Source organism: Rhinatrema bivittatum, chromosome 1, assembly GCF_901001135.1.
Source record: "Rhinatrema bivittatum chromosome 1, aRhiBiv1.1, whole genome shotgun sequence".
NCBI classification, from domain to species: Eukaryota; Metazoa; Chordata; class Amphibia; order Gymnophiona; family Rhinatrematidae; genus Rhinatrema; species Rhinatrema bivittatum.
The window spans coordinates 289,438,404-289,458,598 of NC_042615.1; the positions used below are offsets into that span (position 1 = coordinate 289,438,404).

At 46.8% G+C, this 20,195-nt stretch overlaps 1 protein-coding gene across 2 annotated transcripts in view; it reads left to right on the forward strand.

Annotated features, from left to right (window-relative positions):
* The window catches only part of AP1AR (adaptor related protein complex 1 associated regulatory protein), a 152,938-nt gene that overhangs the window by 45,023 nt on the left and 87,720 nt on the right, over positions 1–20,195 (forward strand). For both annotated transcript variants that reach the window (XM_029596201.1, XM_029596193.1), the window contains exon 5: positions 11,623–11,719. In XM_029596201.1, coding sequence (XP_029452061.1) covers positions 11,623–11,719 — 97 coding nt within the window. The remainder of the gene's footprint in view (positions 1–11,622; positions 11,720–20,195) is intronic.

The window sequence follows — 20,195 nt, forward strand, 5'->3', positions numbered from 1 at the left end:
AGAGCTGGCGGATGAGATCTACCGGATCTAGACCTGTTGGCAAACTTAAACAATGTGAAAGTTCCACACTTCTTCAGTTGCAGGCAGGACTCAAAAATGATGGGCATAGATGCTCTCGTTCAGGATTGTCCACATGGTGCCCTGCTGTATGCATTCCCGCCTTGGCCTTTGATAGGCAGACTGGTACAGAAGATTGCAAGTCAAACCAATGCCATCCTTTTATTAGCTCTGGATTGGGCTCGAAGGCCATGATACACCGATAGTCAGAGACTTCTGGCGGGAAGTCCCCCTCCAGCTACCATATTGGACGTTTGTTATGTCAAGGGCCCATTGTACATAAGGATCCAGGGCTGTTCTGTCTTACGTTTGGTCTTTGAAAGAGCTCGGCAGTTGAAGCATGGTTATTCTCCTTCTGTAATTTCCACTCTTCAGGCTTGGAAATTTTCTACTTCTCTAGCTTATGCTAGAGTTTGGACGGTATTTGAGGCCTGGTATTCTGAGCGAGGTACTCAACTGCTCAAGGTGGCTATTCCTTTGATTTTGGAATTCTTACAGGACAGCTTGCTTAAGGGTTTGGCCTTTAATTCCCTGAAGGTTCAAGTTGCAGCACTTGTTAAGGGGAAGAGTCAACAGAGGGCCTTTGTCTTCCCATCTGGACATGTCCCGTTTCTTGTGGGGAGTTAAACCTCTTCGTCCCCTGTTGCGACTTCCATTGCCTTTGTGGGATCTTAACTTGGTCCTCGAATTTTTGGCAGGTCTGACTTTTTGACCACTGCGTACTCTTTCCTTGCAGCTGCTTACTTTGAAGACAGTTTTTCTGGTGACAATCTGTTTGGCTCATCTGGTCTCTGAGCTGCAGGCTCTTTCCTGCCATGAGTTTTTTTTCTTCATGTCACTTCAGGTGCAGTTCAGCTTTGGATTGTGCCTTCTTGTCCAAAGTGGTTTCGGACTTTCATTTGAATCAGTCCATTTCTCTGCCTGCCTTGGACAAGGACAGTGTTAAAGCTAAGTACAGCCTTTTGTGCTGCTTGGACATCAAGGGTCATTTATTGCACTATTTGGAGGTGACTAAGACTGTTCAGAAGTCTGATCGCTTGTTTGTGCTAGATGGTGGAGGTAAGCAGAGAGCACCAGCGACACTGGCAACGATTGCCCACAGGGTTAAGGAGGTCATTATGGCAGCCTATGTGGCTGCTGAGGTTGTCCTATCAAAGCAGATTAGACTGCATTCCACGAGGGCTCAGGTAGTATTGTGGGTGGAGCTTCATTTGTCGCCTGTTGAAATTTGACAAGTGGTGACATGGTCATCTTTGCACACCTGCAGATACAACTGATTTTCCAATTGGGTCAGCAGTGGATTCAAATGATTCCGCTTTCTTTGTCTCCGTCTCCAGCTAGACATTTATCCATACATTCATCTAACTCATCACTTGGAAGCGTGCTCACTGAATTGCAAATTCATGTCTGTGAACTGTGAGGTACCTTATAGCTCATAAAGGTGTTGTATGGTGCAGAACATCTAGTTTAAATGCCATTGGTCCATATTTGCTTGAACTTTTGATAGTTGACAATGTTTCTGTTTTTCTCAAACCGGGTAAGTACCGGTTTTGAACAGTGTGCCTTGCATGGTTCCTGTAGCGTTCTTCACAACTGTTTGAATAGAAGAGACAAAGGCAATGTGTTGATAAGCCATAAGTGCAAGCATATTTTACTTCTCAATTAAGCTTTAGTTCGGCATGTGTTGAATTTATTATGGTATGAATTGGAGTGTGATGTTTATTGCAGATTAGGCAGCAAGGATTATGGTTGTAGATTGATACACAGGTGCAAGAAAGCTGTTTCACCAGCGATTCCCATGCCAGTCAGTGCTGTAGTAGAACAACCATGGTTCCCTGTACATACCAGGATCATTCCAGACGGTGGGTTATGTTCCATGACCAGCAGATGGAGTCAGAACACAAAATTCCCAGGGGAGGACCCATATAACCACGCCTCCCATGTAACAGCTCTCAGTAACGTTCTGACTCCAGCATATGTGAGCAGGGGATTTGTGGTCCCCAGCTTGTTAGCTTAGGGCTACCTCCTCAGGGGGATCAAGTTTAAAAAAAAAAAAAAAATAGGAAGTTTTAAATTTACAGTTTAGGTCACTTTGCTAAGGCTCCTCTTACAGCAGTGGGAGAGCTCTCCGCTGGTGCTGGCTCATTGCTCTCTAAACCAAAACAATCTGGAGCAAAATGCTCTGTCGCTGTCAGTACAGTAAACTTCTAAATTGTTAATGTTGTTTTTGGGGTATTTTAATAAAGTATATCCCTACACATTAAGTGGTGTGAATTTTATGTGAGTATATTAAAAATGGTTTATTAGAATAATAATAATGGAGTTAGAGAAAGGTTTCATACATCGTGTAGGTGCCCAGCACCACAATTAAGTGGTATTATTTATTTATTTATTTATTTTTAATTTTTATATACCGACATTCTTGCATACAATGCAAATCAGGCCGGTTTACAGTGAAATAATAATAAATAATAAATAATAATAAAATAATAATCATTAACCTTCCTCCTCCTCCTTGAGTTCTTTTTTTAGGTTTTTTTGAAAATTGTGTTGTCCCCAAGAAAACCTGTGGACTCTTCCGTGGCGGTGTAATATTGTTATGTGCGTATTCTGCAGTGTTAATTTTATGAGACTCCAAAAAGATGTTAATAAAGAGTAAAAAATCAGACTTCCCCGATAGTTGTTGGTGTGTTCGTCTTCTCAAGAATAGTCCCGACATGAACGTTGCATGTTTCAGACGTTAAAGCCTTTCCTCAGGGGTTTTGATGAATCCTCGAACCAACCTCACGGAGTCTGCAACTCTTTTGTCAGCAATTCATGCGATCCTGGTTGTCTCTGCCACGAGGCGATCTTCCTCTATAGATCGCCAGGAAGAATAGTCCATCAGGTAAAGGCTGACCCCTTTTATTTGTATCAACTGGAGTGAAATCACCCAATGAGCTGCCTCGGAATTCTTGACGTCACAAACGGACGTAAAGGAAGACTTGCTGGTGTAGTAACTATGTGAAATGCGGACCTGTGAGAGATACTATAGGCAAAGTGTGTTTATGCCTCGTTTTCATTTCACTGGTGACGTGCGATCTACGACCTGATTGAAAACTTGAAAACGCGTCGGACTCGGTGATGCAATGCAGATCTAAAAGAGCGCGCTTTAAATGAATTCCATGTGATAACACAATAAAAACCTGAAGGGAACACTTCTTGTTGAACTCTGGGTCAAGATGTGTATATGCTGGAATGCCTTGAATTATAAAGCCATGAGACACTTGTGAAATTATAGAAGAGTGTTAAAATTAAGATCATCATTCATGCCTCGGGGTGCTGAAGTTTTCAAAGTGATAATCCAGAATGCTTCGCGTATGTTCAGGATGATACGTATATCTCCACCGCGAGATGGAGGATCTACTCGCTCAATTACAGACCATTTCAAATCTGTAATGTTATGTTCTGCGTCTATTAAATGTTGAACCATCGGTGCAGTAAGCTTGGATGTAATAAATCTCGATTTGTGTTCCCCTAATCTGACCCTGACGGGTCTTGTAGTTCGTCCTATGTATAATTTAGGACACGGACAAACGATGACGTAGACAACATTGTTGGATTGACAATTGGTGTTACTCTTTCTCCAAATTTTATATCCTGAAAGTGGATCTACCCACTGTACACCCGCAATAGTTTGTGCACACCAAGTACAATGGCCACATGGTTGGTGGCCCACTATGGGTTCCTCTTTATTAACGTTGTCAATCTGAGCATGAACCATCTGGTCTCTTATATTTCTGCCCCGAGACATTGCGAATGTGGGAGGTTCCAAAAAAACGTCATGCATGGAAAGTACATGCCAGTGTCTATAAATGGCTGCTTTTATTGTACCAGCTGCTGTAGATTGTTTTAATACACATGTTAACCGGGATTCATCCTTCCTAGGTTTGTATTGTAATAAAGCACTGCGTTCACTAAACTTAGCTCTTTTAAATGCTCTGCTAATGGCCTTCTGCGGATAGCCTCGCTCACGAAATCTATCTGCTAAAATGCCTGCTTGTATCTCAAAGTCCTTCTCAGTGGAACAGATACGTTTGGCTCTGAAGTATTGGCTCACTGGTAACCCCATTTTGAAACTATGGGGATGATGACTAGTGAACCTCAACAGGTTATTACGATCAGTGGGTTTGCGGTGAATGGTAGTATGATATTTCCCATGGTCTATCTTGACCCAGAGTTCAACAAGAAGTGTTCCCTTCAGGTTTTTATTGTGTTATCACATGGAATTCATTTAAAGCGCACTCTTTTAGATCTGCATTGCATCACTGAGTCAGACGCGTTTTCAAGTTTTCAATCAGGTCGTAGATCGCACATCACCAGTGAAATGAAAACGAGGCATAAAAACACTTTGCCTATAGTATCTCTCACAGGTCCGCATTTCACATAGTTACTACACCAGCAAGTCTTCCTTTACGTCCGTTTGTGACGTCAAGAATTCCGAGGCAGCTCATTGGGTGATTTCACTCTAGTTGATACAAATAAAAGGGGTCAGCCTTTACCTGATGGACTATTCTTCCTGGCGATCTATAGAGGAAGATCGCCTCGTGGCAGAGACAACCAGGATCGCATGAATTGCTGACAAAAGAGTTGCAGACTCCGTGAGGTTGGTTCGAGGATTCATCAAAGCCCCTGAGGAAAGGCTTTAACGTCTGAAACATGCAACGTTCATGTCGGGACTATTCTTGAGAAGACGAACACACAAACAACTATCGGGGAAGTCTGATTTTTTACTCTTTATTAACATCTTTTTGGAGTCTCATAAAATTAACACTGCAGAATACGCACATAACAATATTACACCGCCACGGAAGAGTCCACAGGTTTTCTTGGGGACAACACAATTTTCAAAAAAACCTAAAAAAAGAACTCAAGGAGGAGGAGGAAGGTTAATGATTATAATACCACTTAATTGTGGTGCTGGGCACCTACACGATGTATGAAACCTTTCTCTAACTCCATTATTATTATTCTAATAAACCATTTTTAATATACTCACATAAAATTCACACCACTTAATGTGTAGGGATATACTTTATTAAAATACCCCAAAAACAACAACATTAACAATTTAGAAGTTTACTGTACTGACAGCGACAGAGCATTTTGCTCCAGATTGTTTTGGTTTAGTTGGATCAGTTCGCTGTATTGATTGGTGTATCTCTGATAGATTTTGGTTCATCGCTCTCTAGCCTGGTGACTTGCTGACAGGCTGTTGCCTGTTTTCTTTCTTTCTTTTCTCATTTTCCTCACTGAGGGCTCAGTTGGGGTAAGTGTATTTTTGTTTCATCTTCTTTTTCAGCAGAAGACTGCAATTTTTTGGACTCCGTTCGGCTCTCTGAGGTGAAAGTCGGTAGCGCCGGCCTCTCCCTCCTGACCCAGGTTTTCCCCCTCCCTTTTGGGGAGCGACCGACGTCCTGACCTGCGGCCCCGTGAAGCACCATTCCCCGGGGCCGCCTGCTGTCGGGAGGGTAATTCCCCGTCAGTTCTTCTTCAGGTCGGTGGGGGACCGCGGCAAGCGTCCGTTGCCGGGTCGGCGCTCATTTTAGGCGCGAGCCACCTGTAGAGCCTCCCCCCCCTCTCTCTCTCCCTGCGGCGATGCAGTCCGCGGCGCCTTGTGAGGGCTCCGACAGGGCCTGATTATTTTCTGAAGAGGGTCTGTGCTCAGGCTGTTTCCCCGAGGGGGGAATGTGCGCCAGCTACTAACAAGGACGTTCGAGCTGCAGACCGCGTGGGAAGGAAGCGCCAGTCCCCGTTCCCTCTCAACGCGGGAACGGCGGCCATTTTGTTGCAAGATTCTGATGCCGCGCTTTCTGAGAAGGACACGGATAATCCGTTCCCCACTTCTAGGCCCATTTTGGACCCTTACTCCGAGTCTAATCCTGGTAGGCAGAGGGGGGATCCCCCGGTGGGTGACCCCTTAGGATGCCAGGCCTTTTCCCCTGAATTCATAGTCCTGATGCACAGGGCTTTTCTTCAGAGCAGAGACACGACTTTTGGGACCTGGGGACCCTCTTCCCCCCCCCCCCCCCCTCCTGGGTGGGACCCTCCTTCAGGCTCGCCCCCCTTTAAGTAGGCAGGGGAGCAGGGACATCTCGTGGCCCTACCGGGACACCATCAATAATACAGACTTCATCGGGGGAAGGACAATCCCAGGACCCTGACTTGGACGACCCCACCTTGGCGGCCCAGGTGGAGGGCGACGACCCTAGGGTCCTCCACATCTTCCAAGCGGCGGAGTTAGATGACCTCATTCCCTACATCCTCCAGGAAATGGATATTGATCCCCCCTCCGGAACCGGTGGGGCCTGACCCGGCCCTCAAGAAGGGGGACCCCCTCCTAGCAGGACTGCAGCCTCTAGCCAAGTCCTTTCCCACTCATCACAAGATCTTGCAGTTGATCACTCGGGAATGGGATTCCCCGGAGGCCAACCTTAGGGTCGGTAGAGCCATGGAAAAATTGTATCCTCTGCTGGCCGATTTTTTGGAAATTCTCAAAGTTCCCGCCGTAGATTCTGCGGTATCAGCGGTTACAAAGCATACCACTATTCCTGTCACTGGAGGGATGGCGTTGAAGGATATGCAGGATCGGAAGCTGGAGGTTTACCTCAAGCGTATCTTTGAGGTCTCGGCCTTAGGGATGCGGGCGGCTATCTGCAGTTCCCTCGCACAGCGAGCGGGTCTTCGGTGGGTGCAGCAGCTTCTTACCTCCCAGTCCTTACCAGACGCTGAGGCTCACCAGGCGGACAGACTGGAAGCCGTGGTTGCCTATGGAGCAGATGCTTTATATGATCTTTTAAGGGTCCTAGTCCGAACCATGGTGGCGGTGGTCTCAGCGCGTCGGCTCCTTTGGCTTTGCAATTGGTCGGCTGATACCTCTTCCAAGACACGTTTGGGGTCCCTTCCTTTTAAGGGTAGGTATCTTTTTGGTGAAGACTTGGATCAGATCATCAAGTCCCTTAATGAGAACGTGGTGCACAAGTTGCCTAAAGATCGACCCCGTTCGTCAAGATCATATAATTACTCCAGAAACAGTTATCGTAACCAGCGGAGAGCGCGTCCTCAGAGGCAACAGCCACCTCGGGCTCCCTCTTCTCGTTCGCACTCCTGGAACCGGCCCTTTCGTGGGCGCCGCCAGGATAAGGAAGCACAGGGTGCTGGTACATCCGCTAAATCTACCCAATGATGCCAGACGGACCCGCGAGGTGGTCCCTCGACTGGGGGGTCGCCTTGCTCTCTTCTATGAAGAGTGGGTCCAAATCACGTCGGATCAATGGGTTCTGGATATTCTAAGACGCGGTTACGTTTTGGATTTTGTTTGCGCTCCTCAGGACCGATTCCTGTTTTCCCCTTGCGGGTCCTTAATCAAACAGAAAGCCGTGCGGCAGACCCTTGATAGTCTCCTTCAATTGGGGGCCATAGTACCGGTGCCAGCCGCCGAACTGGGCCGGGGGCATTATTCAATCTACTTTGTGGTTCCCAAGAAGGAAGGTACTTTTCATCCTATCCGGGACCTCAAGCAGGTCAACCGGTCCCTCAGAGTCCCTCGTTTCCACATAGAGACACTCCGTTCAGTGTTAGCGGCAGTTCATCTGGGAGAATTCTTGGCTTCGTTGGATCTCACAGAGGCGTATCTCCACATACCAATTTGTCAAGCTCATCAGCGTTAACTACGCTTCAAAATTTTGGGTCATCACTTCCAATTCCGCGCTCTTCCCTTTGGCCTGGCCACAGCTCCACAGGTTTTCACGAAGATCATGGTGGTAGTGGCAGCAACCTTGCGCAAGGAAGGCATCCTTGTGCATCCTTAATTAGACGATTGGCTCATCTGTGCAAAGTCACGAGCGCAGTGTATCCTCGCAGTCGACAGAGTGGTACAACTTCTCCAATCTCTGGGATGGATTGTCAACTTCACCAAGAGCAGCCTGGTCCCGTTCCAGTCGTTGGATTTTCTGGGAGCTCACTTCGACACCAAGAATGCCAGGGTTTTTCTGCATCCAGACAGAGCTCATTCTCTGCGTCAGCAGATTCAAGGATTTATGGCGCTCGAGAGGCCCACTGCCTGGGACTACCTGCAGGTACTGGGGACCAAGGCTTCGACCATCGATCTGGTTCCTTGGGCATTTGCGCATCTGAGGCCTCTGCAGAGATCCCTACTCTCCCGGTGGCAGCTGGTGTCGATTTCCAGGCAATCCTTCTGATTCTGAGAGGAACCTTCATCAGTCTCCATTGGTGGCTGGAACCGCGGCACCTAGCTCAGGGGGTGTCGCTGGAGGACCCGGATTGGGTGATTATCACCACAGACGCCAGCCTCACAGGCTGGGGAGCAGTCTGTCGGGACAGCTCAATCCAGGGTCGATGGACGGAGGAACAGTCGAAGTGGCCCATCAACCGCTTGGAGACCAGGGCGGTCCGTCTGGCATTACAGGGTTTCTTCCCCATAGTACGCCATCAAGCAGTCAGGGTGCTATCGGACAATGCGACTACAGTGGCGTACATCAATCGCCAGGGAGGCACGAGAAGTCGGTTGCTCTCTCGGGAAACCGACAAATTGATGGAGTGGGCAGAGCTTCACCTCAAACGACTAGCGGCCTCGCATATAGCGGGAGTGGACAACGTACAGGCGGACTTTCTCAGCCGACAAAACTTGGATTCCGGAGAGTGGGAGCTCTTGCAGCAGGCGAAGCGGATAATAGTACGGCGATGGGGGACACCGCACATAGACCTAATGGCAACCGCCAGAAATGCAAAGGCCGCCCGCTTCTTCAGCCGCAGGCGGGAGCGCGGCTCCGAGGGCGTGGACGCGCTGGTCCTGCCCTGGCCGCGCCACTGTCTCCTATATGTTTTCCCACCGTGGCCCCTCGTCGGCAAGGTCATCCGCAGGATAGAGGCACACCAAGGGCCGGTGATCCTTGTGGTGCCAGAGTGGCCCCAACGACCGTGGTTCGCGGATCTGTGTAATTTGACGGTGGAGGGTCCCCTTCGTCTGTCAGCTGCCACGTCTTCTATGCCAGGGACCAATATTTTTCAAGGAGGCAGATCGCTTCTGTCTTGCGGCCTGGCTTTTGAGAGGCGTCAGTTGAGGAGGCGCGGTTATCTGGAGCCGGTTATTTCAACGCTACTGAAAGCACGTAAGATGTCCACCTATGTTCGAGTCTGGAAGGTCTTTGAGGATTGGTGTGGAGCGAATGACATTCTTCCCATGCAGGCCTCAGTGCCACAAGTCCTTTCCTTCTTGCAGGCAGGTTTGGATTTGGGTCTTGCTTACAATTCTCTTCGGGTTCAGGTGGCGGCCTTGGGGGCTTTTCTTCGCAGTGGAAATAAGGAGTTTCTGTCCTCGCATCCGGACGTCTCCCGTTTCCTTAAAGGAGTGAAACACTTGAAGCCTCCGATTCGCCCACCTTGTCCGTCGTGGAATCTGAATCTGGTGCTCCAAGTCTTCTGTGGTTCGCCGTTCGAACCTCTAAGCTCGGCTACCATCAAGGAAGTCACTCTCAAGACCATTTTTCTCGTGGCAATCAGTTCAGCAAGACGTATTTCCGAGCTGCAGGCCCTATCCTGTCGTGAACCATACCTTCGTTTCACGCCTGAAGGGGTTTCGCTGAGGACGGTTCCTTCTTTTCTCCCTAAAGTGGTTTCGGCATTCCACCTCAACCAATCGGTGGAATTACCATCTTTTGCCTCTTCTGAGTCTGGAGACCTGCGTAGACTGGATGTACGGCGGTCTCTGATATGCTATCTGGAGGTGACTAATGATTTTCGGCTCTCCGATCATCTGTTTATCCTCTGGTCCGGACCCCGGAAGGGTTGCATGGTCTCCAAACAATCTATAGCGCGGTGGTTGAAGGGAGCGATCATAGCGGCGTACCTTGGCGTAGGTAAGTCCCCTCCACTGGTTGTCAAGGGTCATTCTCTTCGAGCCCAGGCGACATCTTGGGCGGAGAGCTCCTCAGTCTCCACTCAGGAGATTTGTAGGGCGGCCACCTGGAAGTCGATCCATACTTTTGCGAGACATTATCGCCTGGACGTCGGTGCTCCGTCGGGCGATCAGCTTGGAGACAAGGTAATACGAGCAGGGCTGTCTGCGGCCCACCTGTGATGGGAAAGCTTTGGTACATCCCACCGTCTGGAATGATCCTGGTATGTACAGGGAAAAGAAAATGATTCCTTACCTGCTAATTTTCGTTCCTGTAATACCATGGATCATTCCAGACACCCTCCCTTGGTTTGGGGGTTTGCTTGTGGGACATCCCTGCCTACCTGTCTTAACAATCTTTTACTCTGTATTTCGAATATTGCGCGTCTTTTTTGTTCACGCACTGCTGTTCGCAAGTTCACTGTTCAGAATTTAGTTGCTGTTTATTTGGACAGTGGTTATTTCAATTCATTCCTTTGATTACTTGATCCCTCTGTTTTTAGTCTCTCTCTTTTGGGCTTTGTTAGTCTAGTTACTGAGAGCTGTTACGGGGAGGTGTGGTTATATGGGTCCTCCCCTGGGAATTTTGTGTTCTGACTCCATCTGCTGGACATGGAACATAACCCACCGTCTGGAATGATCCATGGTATTACAGGAACGAAAATTAGCAGGTAAGGAATAATTTTCTTTTTTTATCTAAGAAAATGTAAGATAATGTAGGGTTGTTTATTGGATACGTTAAATTTTAAATTATTTGTTTACACAGTGTTTACAAGATTATTTTAGGTGTTGGTTTGAATGGTCTTTTTATTATTTTCTGATTCATTTTCTCATTTAGGGTTAATAACCAGGAGGATTTGAAAGCCAAGCTGGTTTAGCATGATTGATAATTAGACAAACACACCTTTGTTTTTTCGTAAGGCACGGTGTTTAGCTGTAGAAAAAGTTCCACCTGAGGGAAGCCAAACGACGAAATGAGGATCCTTGTTGGGGATCTTTATATTTGAGAAGGAGCATTGCACTGTGCTATAATACAGGTTTCTGTATCTGTATTTTGTTTAAATTGTGATTGTTGTTCTTTTGACTGTTTTGTCAAGTGTGATATGTTCAATGTTTTAGGCATTTTCAATATTTGATATCTTTTTTTTTTTTTTTTTTAAGGCAACCTATACCTAGAGATTCCCAACCTGTGAGAACAAAATATCCTGCTTGTCCTTGTAGAAGGCACAAGTTGCTTATCTGTAACAGCTGTTCTCAGAGGATGGTAGGATATCGGTCCTTACAAAATCCACCTGCCCTCACCTAGTAGTTGTCTTCTCCTTTCTATAGTATCTACCAAAACAGAAGGAGCCAATATGACAGCCGTAGTGCAAGATGGCCTGCATATGCTCAGTAGAACAAGAAGAAAGCTCCTAAATCTATGTGATCATCACACTGACCTAGCTTTCATTGGATAACATGTGAGGACTGATATTCTGCTGTCCTTGGAAAGCACCTGTTACAGTTAAGAATCTTTTTGCTTTACAGCAGTATACTTTCTCTTCAGAAACATCTGATTGATGGATATATTTGAATGGCAAAACAAATTATGTTCTTTTCTTTATGTGCAGACCTCTGAGTGAGGAAGAAATTGTAGCTCTGAATGAAAGACATTATAATTCCATTGCTGAAAAGCAGAAAGCATGTGATGTCAAACTTCAGGCTGAGGTAAATGATGATGTCTTGTCAATTCATTTTCTTTTGATCTTTGAATATTTTTATGATTACACAGAGCAAATTAATTTGAACATAGTATCTATTTAAAAAAAATGTTTTGCTGGGCCTCCTATACTGTTTAATAGCTTTTCTTCCTCTTGATTCATTCGATCCAGATTTGGGACTTGCAAAATGTTCTAGCAGAAAGATACTTTAGCAAATAGAAAAAAATACATTTTATGTTAAAACACGCTGATTAGAAGTCTGTATACTTCTGAAAATAAATCTTTTTATGCAGGCTTTTAAATCAGCCTCTGCTTTGAATAGCATAGTACATTAGCAGTTTCATTAAAATACAGGTGAACCTCATTTAACAATATTAGCATAGTAACAGCAGAAAAATACAAAATGGTCCATCCAGTCGGCCCAGCAAGTTTTTTATGGTAGTAACGGGCACTCCATTCTGGTTATCCCTATATCTCTGTTAAGGGTAGAAACTGCTGCTCCATGCTAGTTACCCCTAAGCCTTATGTTAAGGGTAATAGCATTTACGATCCGACAATGCTGATTGAACATGCTTTGCCTTAGACTTGGCACCGGAAGTAGTCCTGCTTTCTCCTTAATGTCTGTGTATCACTGGATTCAGACGACAGCATTGGCTGTCGTCTGAATCCAGTTCCCCTATTTTTTCCCCCACCATTGAAGCAGAGAGTGATGTTGCAGTTGCTTCAAAAGCATCAAGGTTAATGGTAATAATCCCCATGCTTTCTGTTAAGGGTAGTAACTGCCGCTCCATGCAGGTTACCCCTATGCACCCTTTTCCTCATTTTCAACCTTAAACCTTTAGGGATCCATAGTGTTTATCCCACACTTTTGAATTTGTTTACTGTTTTTTCATTTGCCAACTCTTCCGGAAAGTGTTTTCAGACATACACCACCTTCTCTGTGAAGAAATATTTCCTCATGGTTCTGAGTCATCCGCCCCATAGTTTTATTTCCTGACTGCCTCATTCTACTGTTTCCTTTCCAAAGGAAAAGTTCCAAAGTTCGTACATCATTAAAATCTTTCATGTATCTGAAGGTCTGTATCATATCTCCCTTGCAACTCCTGTCTTCTAGAGTATACATATTCAGATCCTTCAGCGTCTCTTCCTATGTCTTCCGATACATACCTGACACCATTTTGGTAACCTTTCTCTGGACCGCCTTTGTCCTGTCTCTATCCTTTTTGAGGATGAGAGACTTCTAAGAAAACTAAAAATCATGGGATAGGAGGCAATGTCCTTTCATGGATTACAAACTAGTTAAAAGACAGGAAATAGGGTAGGATTATATGGTCAATTTTCTCAGTGGAAAAGGGTAAACAGTGGAGTGCCTCAGGGATCTGTACTTGGACTGGTGCTTTTCAATATATAGAGAAATGATCTGGAAAGGAGTTAGACAACTGAAGTTATCAAATTTTGCAGACGATACAAAATTATTCAGAGTAGTTAAATCACAAGCAGATTGTGATACATTATAGGAGGAACTTGCAAGAGTGGAAGATTGGGCATCTGAATGGCAGATGAAATTTAATGTGGACAAGTGCAAGGTGTTGCATATAGGAAAAAATAACCCTTGCTGTATTTACATGATGTTAGGTTCCATATTAGGAGCTACCACCCAGGAACAAGATCTTGCCATCATAGTGGATATTATCCCAGGACAAGCAGGATGCTAGTCCTCACATATGGGTGACACCAGTAATGGAGCCCTATGTATGGAAAAACTTCTTTCAAAGTTTCTATGAAACTTTTGACTGGCACCAGAGTGCCTACTGAGCATGCCCAGCATGCCATGATATTCCCTGCCACAGGGGTCTCCCTTCAGTCTTCTTTTTTCCGCGGAGCAGTCAGCCTCACGGTTACTAGGAGTCCTGTGGAGAATTCTCCACAACTTTAAACTTTAAAAAAGTTTAGAAAAACTTCAGCCGCAAGGGTCTCCCCTTAGTATACCATTGCGGTAAGTTTTTCACCTTCTCTCACGGTTCTGTTCCGTTTTTGACCGAGTTTGTCTCTGGTCATCGGTCGTCGACGGCTGTCCGGCCTAGAATGGCTTCGGGATTCAAAAAGTGCCTAAGTGCACTAGAAATAGGTCGATTACCGACCCCCACCAAGACTGCGTTCTCTGCCTTGGTGAGAACCACGATGTTAGGGCTTGCCCCTTGTGTGCCACCATGACATCGAAAGGACGTCATCTCTGGCTGGAGAAGATGGAACAACTGTTCAAAATACAGCTCTTACCAGCACCATCATCCTCAACGCAATCGTCTCCGGCTGGAATGATTCGTAAGGTGGTGTTGAAGAAACGAGTCCCAGGTGAGTCGGGAGCTGCTCCTCTTTCCTCCCCCTCTCCATCGTCAAAGGCATCGACGTCGGGAAGCGAGAAAGCCAGGGAAAAAGAAAAGCATCGCCATCAGCATCGTAGGCCGCATACGGCGACCACCGACCCGATTTCCCGGGGTGCCATCGACAGAAATCGAATTGACGACTAAGAGACCCCGGCTCGACGTTCAGGCTTCGGAGCCATCGATACCAGGGCGATCCCCGCCGATTCCGGTGAGGGAACCGTACCTTCTCAGGGCTCTGAGGAGGTACCGGCATCGCCACTACCGCCTCCCCCCATGGGTGCTCTGTTCTCACCATCTATGCGGGCGGAACTTAATGTTTACATACTTAATGTTTACATACGTCAAGCGGTACGGGACGCATTCCTCGAAGCGATACCGAGGCCACAACCTTCTACACCAGCGATGCCATCGACACCAATTCTGGTACAGACGGGAATCTCGCCCTCGATACCAATGACACCGCCCGTTCCGGCACCGGTACCCTCGATGCCGATTCTGGCCATTCCAACACCAGGGCCGCCAATGCCGTCGATGCAGATTCCAGAAGTCTCCATTTTCCAGCCTCTCATGGACAAATTGGACACCTTAATCCAGGTTTTTTCACATACACCTCAGGATGTGGATCAAGATATACTTCCAGAACCACTACCTGGTCCTTCTGGCATTCTCCCACCTCGGAGGCCACAATCTCCAGCAATTCCTGAGATTCCATTCAGACCTCTGACCATCAGGTCACCCAGTAGAAACTGGAACTGAGTCTGACGCAGATGTCTCTTCAAATGAAGATATGTTGTCCCAACCTTCACCTCCAGAGGATAGGAGAAAATCACCTCCGGAAGATCTCTCTTTCTCCAATTTTGTCAAAGAAATGTCAGAAACCATACCTTTTTCACTTCTCTCGGAACTTGATACCAGACAGAAGACATTAGAGGTGCTACAGTTCGTAGATCCACCTAAGGAAATACTGGCTATACCAGTACATGAAGTCCTCCAAGAGCTCATGTACAGATTGTGGGAGCACCCTGGATCAGTAGCATCGGTTAACAAGCGGGCAGATGCTACATATCTTGTCCAGCCCATACCTGGCTTTCAAAAATCTCAACTACCACACCAGTCGGTGGTAGTTGAGTCAGCCCAGAAGAAAGCTAAAAGGTTTAAGACACACGCTTCCACACCACCAGGGAAGGACAGTCGATTTCTGGACAGTTTAGGAAGAAAGATCTTTCAGGGTGCAATGTTGGTCTCAAGGATAAATTCTTATCAGTTATTCATGAACCAATACCAACGCAACCTATGGAAACAGGTAGAAGGCCTTACCCAAGATCTTCCAGAAAAATGTCAGGAGGGTTTCTCGCAACTCGTGCATAAAGGCCTAGAAGCAGGCAAGCACGAAGTGAGAGCCACAAATGACAGTTTCGAGACTGCTTCTAGATTATCAGCCTCGGGTATCACGGCTCGTAGATGGGCTTGGCTAAAATCTTCTGAGCTGAGGCCGGAAGCCCAGGAGAGATTAGCCGACCTTCCTTGTTTGGGTGAAAACCTATTTGGAGACAAGGTCAAAGAAGCAGTGGCGACCATAAAGGACCACACAGAAACCCTCAAGCAACTGTCACTGATTCCTCAGGAGACACATCAACCTTCTAGAAGACCTCCTAGAAGAGAGGTTAGGAGACCTTACTACCGTCCACAACGATACTACCCTCCAACAAGCCGGGCTAGACAAGCACGTCCCACTCAGCGTCCTCAGGCTCGGCAAAGGCCTGCTAGACCTCAACCACCTGCTCAGACTGCATCTACATCAGGCTTTTGAAATTCAACCAGAGAGCAGAAGCCCCTTTCAAAATCCACTTCCACAATTACCAGTCGGAGTTCGCATAACCTATTACCATCACACCTGGACCTCCATCACAACAGACCAATGGGTACTCTCAATTACAGCTCAGGGGTACCGATTGGATTTTCTCACTGTACCAAATGAAAATCCACCTCTCTCATCCTGGACAGTGAATCACCACTCCAAAATCCTAAAAGCAGAATTATCCACCCTCTGAGAGCCAAGGCCATAGAACCAGTTCCCAGGCCTCAGCAGGGCAGAGGATTCTACTCCCGGTATTTCCTCATTCCAAAGAAAACCGGAGGCCTTTGTCCCATCCTAGACCTCAAAAATCTCAACAGATTTCTCAAGAAAGAAAAATTCAGGATGGTATCGTTAGGCACCATGCTACCTCTTCTTCGAAAAGGAGATTGGCTCTGCTGTCTGGATCTTCAAGACGCCTACGCTCACATTCCCATCTTTCCTCCTCATCGCCAGTACCTGCGATTTCTGGTCGAAGGACAACATTTTCAATACAGAGTGCTTCCATTCGGCCTAGCCTCAGCACCTCGAGTGTTCACAAAGTGTCTGGCAGTGGTGGTGGCACACCTCCACAAACAAAAGGTGCATGTATTCCCTTATCTGGACGATTGGCTCATCAGGAGTCAGCACAAGAAGGAGCTCTCAATTCTCTCAAGCTCACAGTCAACTTGCTTCACTCCTTGGGATTTCTCATCAACTACCAAAAATCCCAATTCACACCATCTCACCTGCTACACTTCATAGGTGCAGATCTAAACACCATCATAGCAAAAGCTTTTCTTCCAAGAGACCGTGCTCAAACACTCGTTCTCCTGGCACATTCTTTTCGAAATCAATCTCAAGTTACAGCTCATCAGTGCCTCACCCTACTCAGACACATGGCCTCCTCAGTTCATGTCACTCCCATGGCCAGACTGACCATGCGACTAATGCAATGGACACTCAAATCTCAGTGTATTCAAGTCATTCAACCACCGTCCACTCACATTCAAATAACGCAAGAACTACGTTCCTCCCTCCTCTGGTGGACATCAATGGACAACTTGCTCAAAAGTCTACCTTTCCAGCAACCAGTTCCACAAGTGACTTTAACTACAGAGGCGTCCACCTTAGGCTGGGGAGCACACATTGGTCTTCTGAAGACTCAAGGCAAGTGGACAAAACTCGAAGCTTCTTTTCAGATAAATTTCCTGGAGCTTCAAGCTATACGTTATGCGCTGCATGCAATCAAGGACTGCCTTTCACACAAGACTGTGCTGATTCAGACAGACAACACAGTAGCCATGTGGTACATCAAAAAACAAGGAGGGGACAGGTTCCTACCTCCTTTGCCAAGAAGCAGCTCAGATTTGGGACTGGGCCCTAGCACACTCAATTCTTCTACGAGCCAGGCATCCGCAACATAATAGCAGATCGCCTCAGTCGTCCGTTCCAACCACACGAGTGGTCCTTGGATCCAACGATAGCAAACAAGATCTTCCAACGCTGGGGTCAACCAACAATAGATCTCTTTGCATCCCATCTGAACTACAAAGTGAACAATTACTGCTGCCTGTTACAACAGGAGAACAGCCTTTGGAACTCAGGCCTGTTATATGCGTATCCACCGATACTGCTCATAACCAAAACTCTAGTGAAGCTGCAACAAGACAAAGGGACCATGATACTCATAGCCCCATACTGGCCTCGACAAGTATGGTTTCCCACACTGCTAGACCTCTCTATCAGGGATCCAATTCGCCTGGGAGTAGCTCCCAATCTCATAACTCAGGATCAGGGTCGGCTGCGCCATCCCAACCTTCAATCCCTGTCCCTGACAGCATGGATGTTGAAAGCTTGATCTTACAACCACTCAACCTTCCAACCACTATCTCTCAAGTGCTGATAGCTTCACGTAAACCTTCCACTAGAAAGAATTATTCCTACAAATGGAAAAGGTTTACTTTGTTGTGCACTCAGAAATCTTTAGATCCTTTCACTTGCCCCACTACCTCACTACTAGACTACCTATACCATCTTTCAGACTCTGGTCTTAGGACTTCATCTGTAAGAGTACATTTGAGTGCAATCTCAGCTTACCATAACAAGCTGGGAGATGCACCTATTTCTACACAACCTCTAGTAAGTAAATTTATGAGAGGTTTAACTCACTTAAAACCTCCAGTTCATTCCCCAAGCATACAATGGGACCTCAACGTAGTCTTAGCCAGGCTCATGCGTTCTCCATTCGAACCCATAGATACCTGTGACCTTAAATATCTTACATGGAAAACTGTATTCCTCATAGCCATTACATCAGCTAGAAGAGTCAGTGAACTACAAGCACTTGTCACATACGAACCTTTTACAAAGTTCCTACTTGACAGGGTGGTCCTCCGTACTCATCCTAAATTCCTTCCAAAAGTAGTCACGGAATTCCACCTAAACCAATCTATAGTTTTACCAACATTCTTTCCAAGACCCCACTCTCACCAAGGAGAAAGAGCCTTACATACCTTGGACTGTAAACGTGCGCTATCCTTCTACTTAAACCGCACTACAGTCCAAAGGAAATCCAGTCAACTATTTGTATCTTATGATCCAAACAAACCAGGTAAAGCAGTGGGTAAGCATACTTTGTCAAACTGGCTAGCAGATTGCATACAGTTTTGTTATGAAAAAGCAGGCCTTACTCTTCAAGGGCGAGTAAAAGCACATTCAGTCAGAGCAATGTCAACTTCAGTAGCGCACCTTCGCTCTGTACCTATTCTGGACATTTGTAAAGCAGCAACATGGAGTTCTCTTCACACCTTTGCAGCTCACTATTGCTTAGACAAAGAAGGAAGACAAGATTCATCATATGGACAATCCGTCTTAAAGAACTTGTTTCCAGTTTAACCCCAACTCCTTCTACATCCAACCTGCTGTGATCTTCGGCTGATTCATTTCAACAACAATACTTCACTGTTGCCTCAATCCTAAATGACTCGGCCTCTAGCTTGCTAATCACCCATATGTGAGGACTAGCATCCTGCTTGTCCTGGGATAAAGCAAAATTGCTTACCTTGTAATAGGTGTTATCCCAGGACAGCAGGATGTAGTGCTCATGAAACCCACCCGCCACCCCGCGGAGTTGGGTCCGATACGTTTTATTTTATTTTTGGCTAACGCTAATTGCTACAAAACAGACTGAAGGGAGACCCCTGTGGCAGGGAATATCATGGCATGCTGGGCATGCTCAGTAGGCACTCTGGTGCCAGTCAAAAGTTTCATTGGAAAAACTTCTTTCAAAGTTTCTTACATAGGGCTCCATTACTGATGTCACCCATATGTGAGGACTCCATCCTGCTGTCCTGGGATAACACCTATTACAAGGTAAACAATTTTGCTATACTTTAAAATCTTCGGCTCTGTGTGCTGCAGCAGTCAAAAAAGCAAACAGAATCGGGCCGAAACAGTAAGGGGCGGTAGAAAGAGGTGCATTAGTGCCCGGCGTACTCGCGTTTGCCGCACGCACAGTTCGGATCACCTACCGCTCGATACTGTAGTTAAATGGCATGCAAATGCAAGCCGCGTCCAACGCGCGTCCATGAAGCGCAATCCACTTTACTGTATAGGCGCTATACAGTGCCTATAAGGTATCCTGGGTGCGCTGGTACATGTCATTTCAAATGACGTTTGAAATGACAGGTACCAGGAAGTGGATGGCTCTCCTACAGACCCCGCTGCCTTGAGCGCCCGGTGCCAGCAAGCCCCAGCAGCCGGCGATCGGAGGCAGGGAGCGCAACAAAGCACCCTCCTTCGGACGGACAAGAGAGACAAAATTTCACAGTCCCAAACCAAGCCAAGCCCCAGCAGAGAGAGACGAAATTTCACAGACCCAAACCAATCCAAGCCCCAGCAGAGAGAGACGAAATTTAGCCGCCCAGTCCCAAACCAACCCAATCCACAGAAAAAAAAATGCTTCTCGCACTTAGCCGCCCAGTCCCAAACCAACCCAATCCAATCCAAGCCCCAGCAGAGAGAGACTAAATTTAGCCATCCAGTCCCGGCTGGACGTCTGAGGTCACGGTGTGTGCGCATGTGCCTTTGCTGCCTTGAGCGCCCATATTGGACCTACAGGCGTGCACGTATTCATCTTCGCCGGCGGGGCTGCTGAAGCCGCTCTCTCTCGCCGCCCTTCTACTTCTACTGCTGCCTCTGGGGGCTTGCGTGGCCACGACCAGGGCAGGTGAGCGGCGGCTGGGGGAAAGTTTGGGACTGTG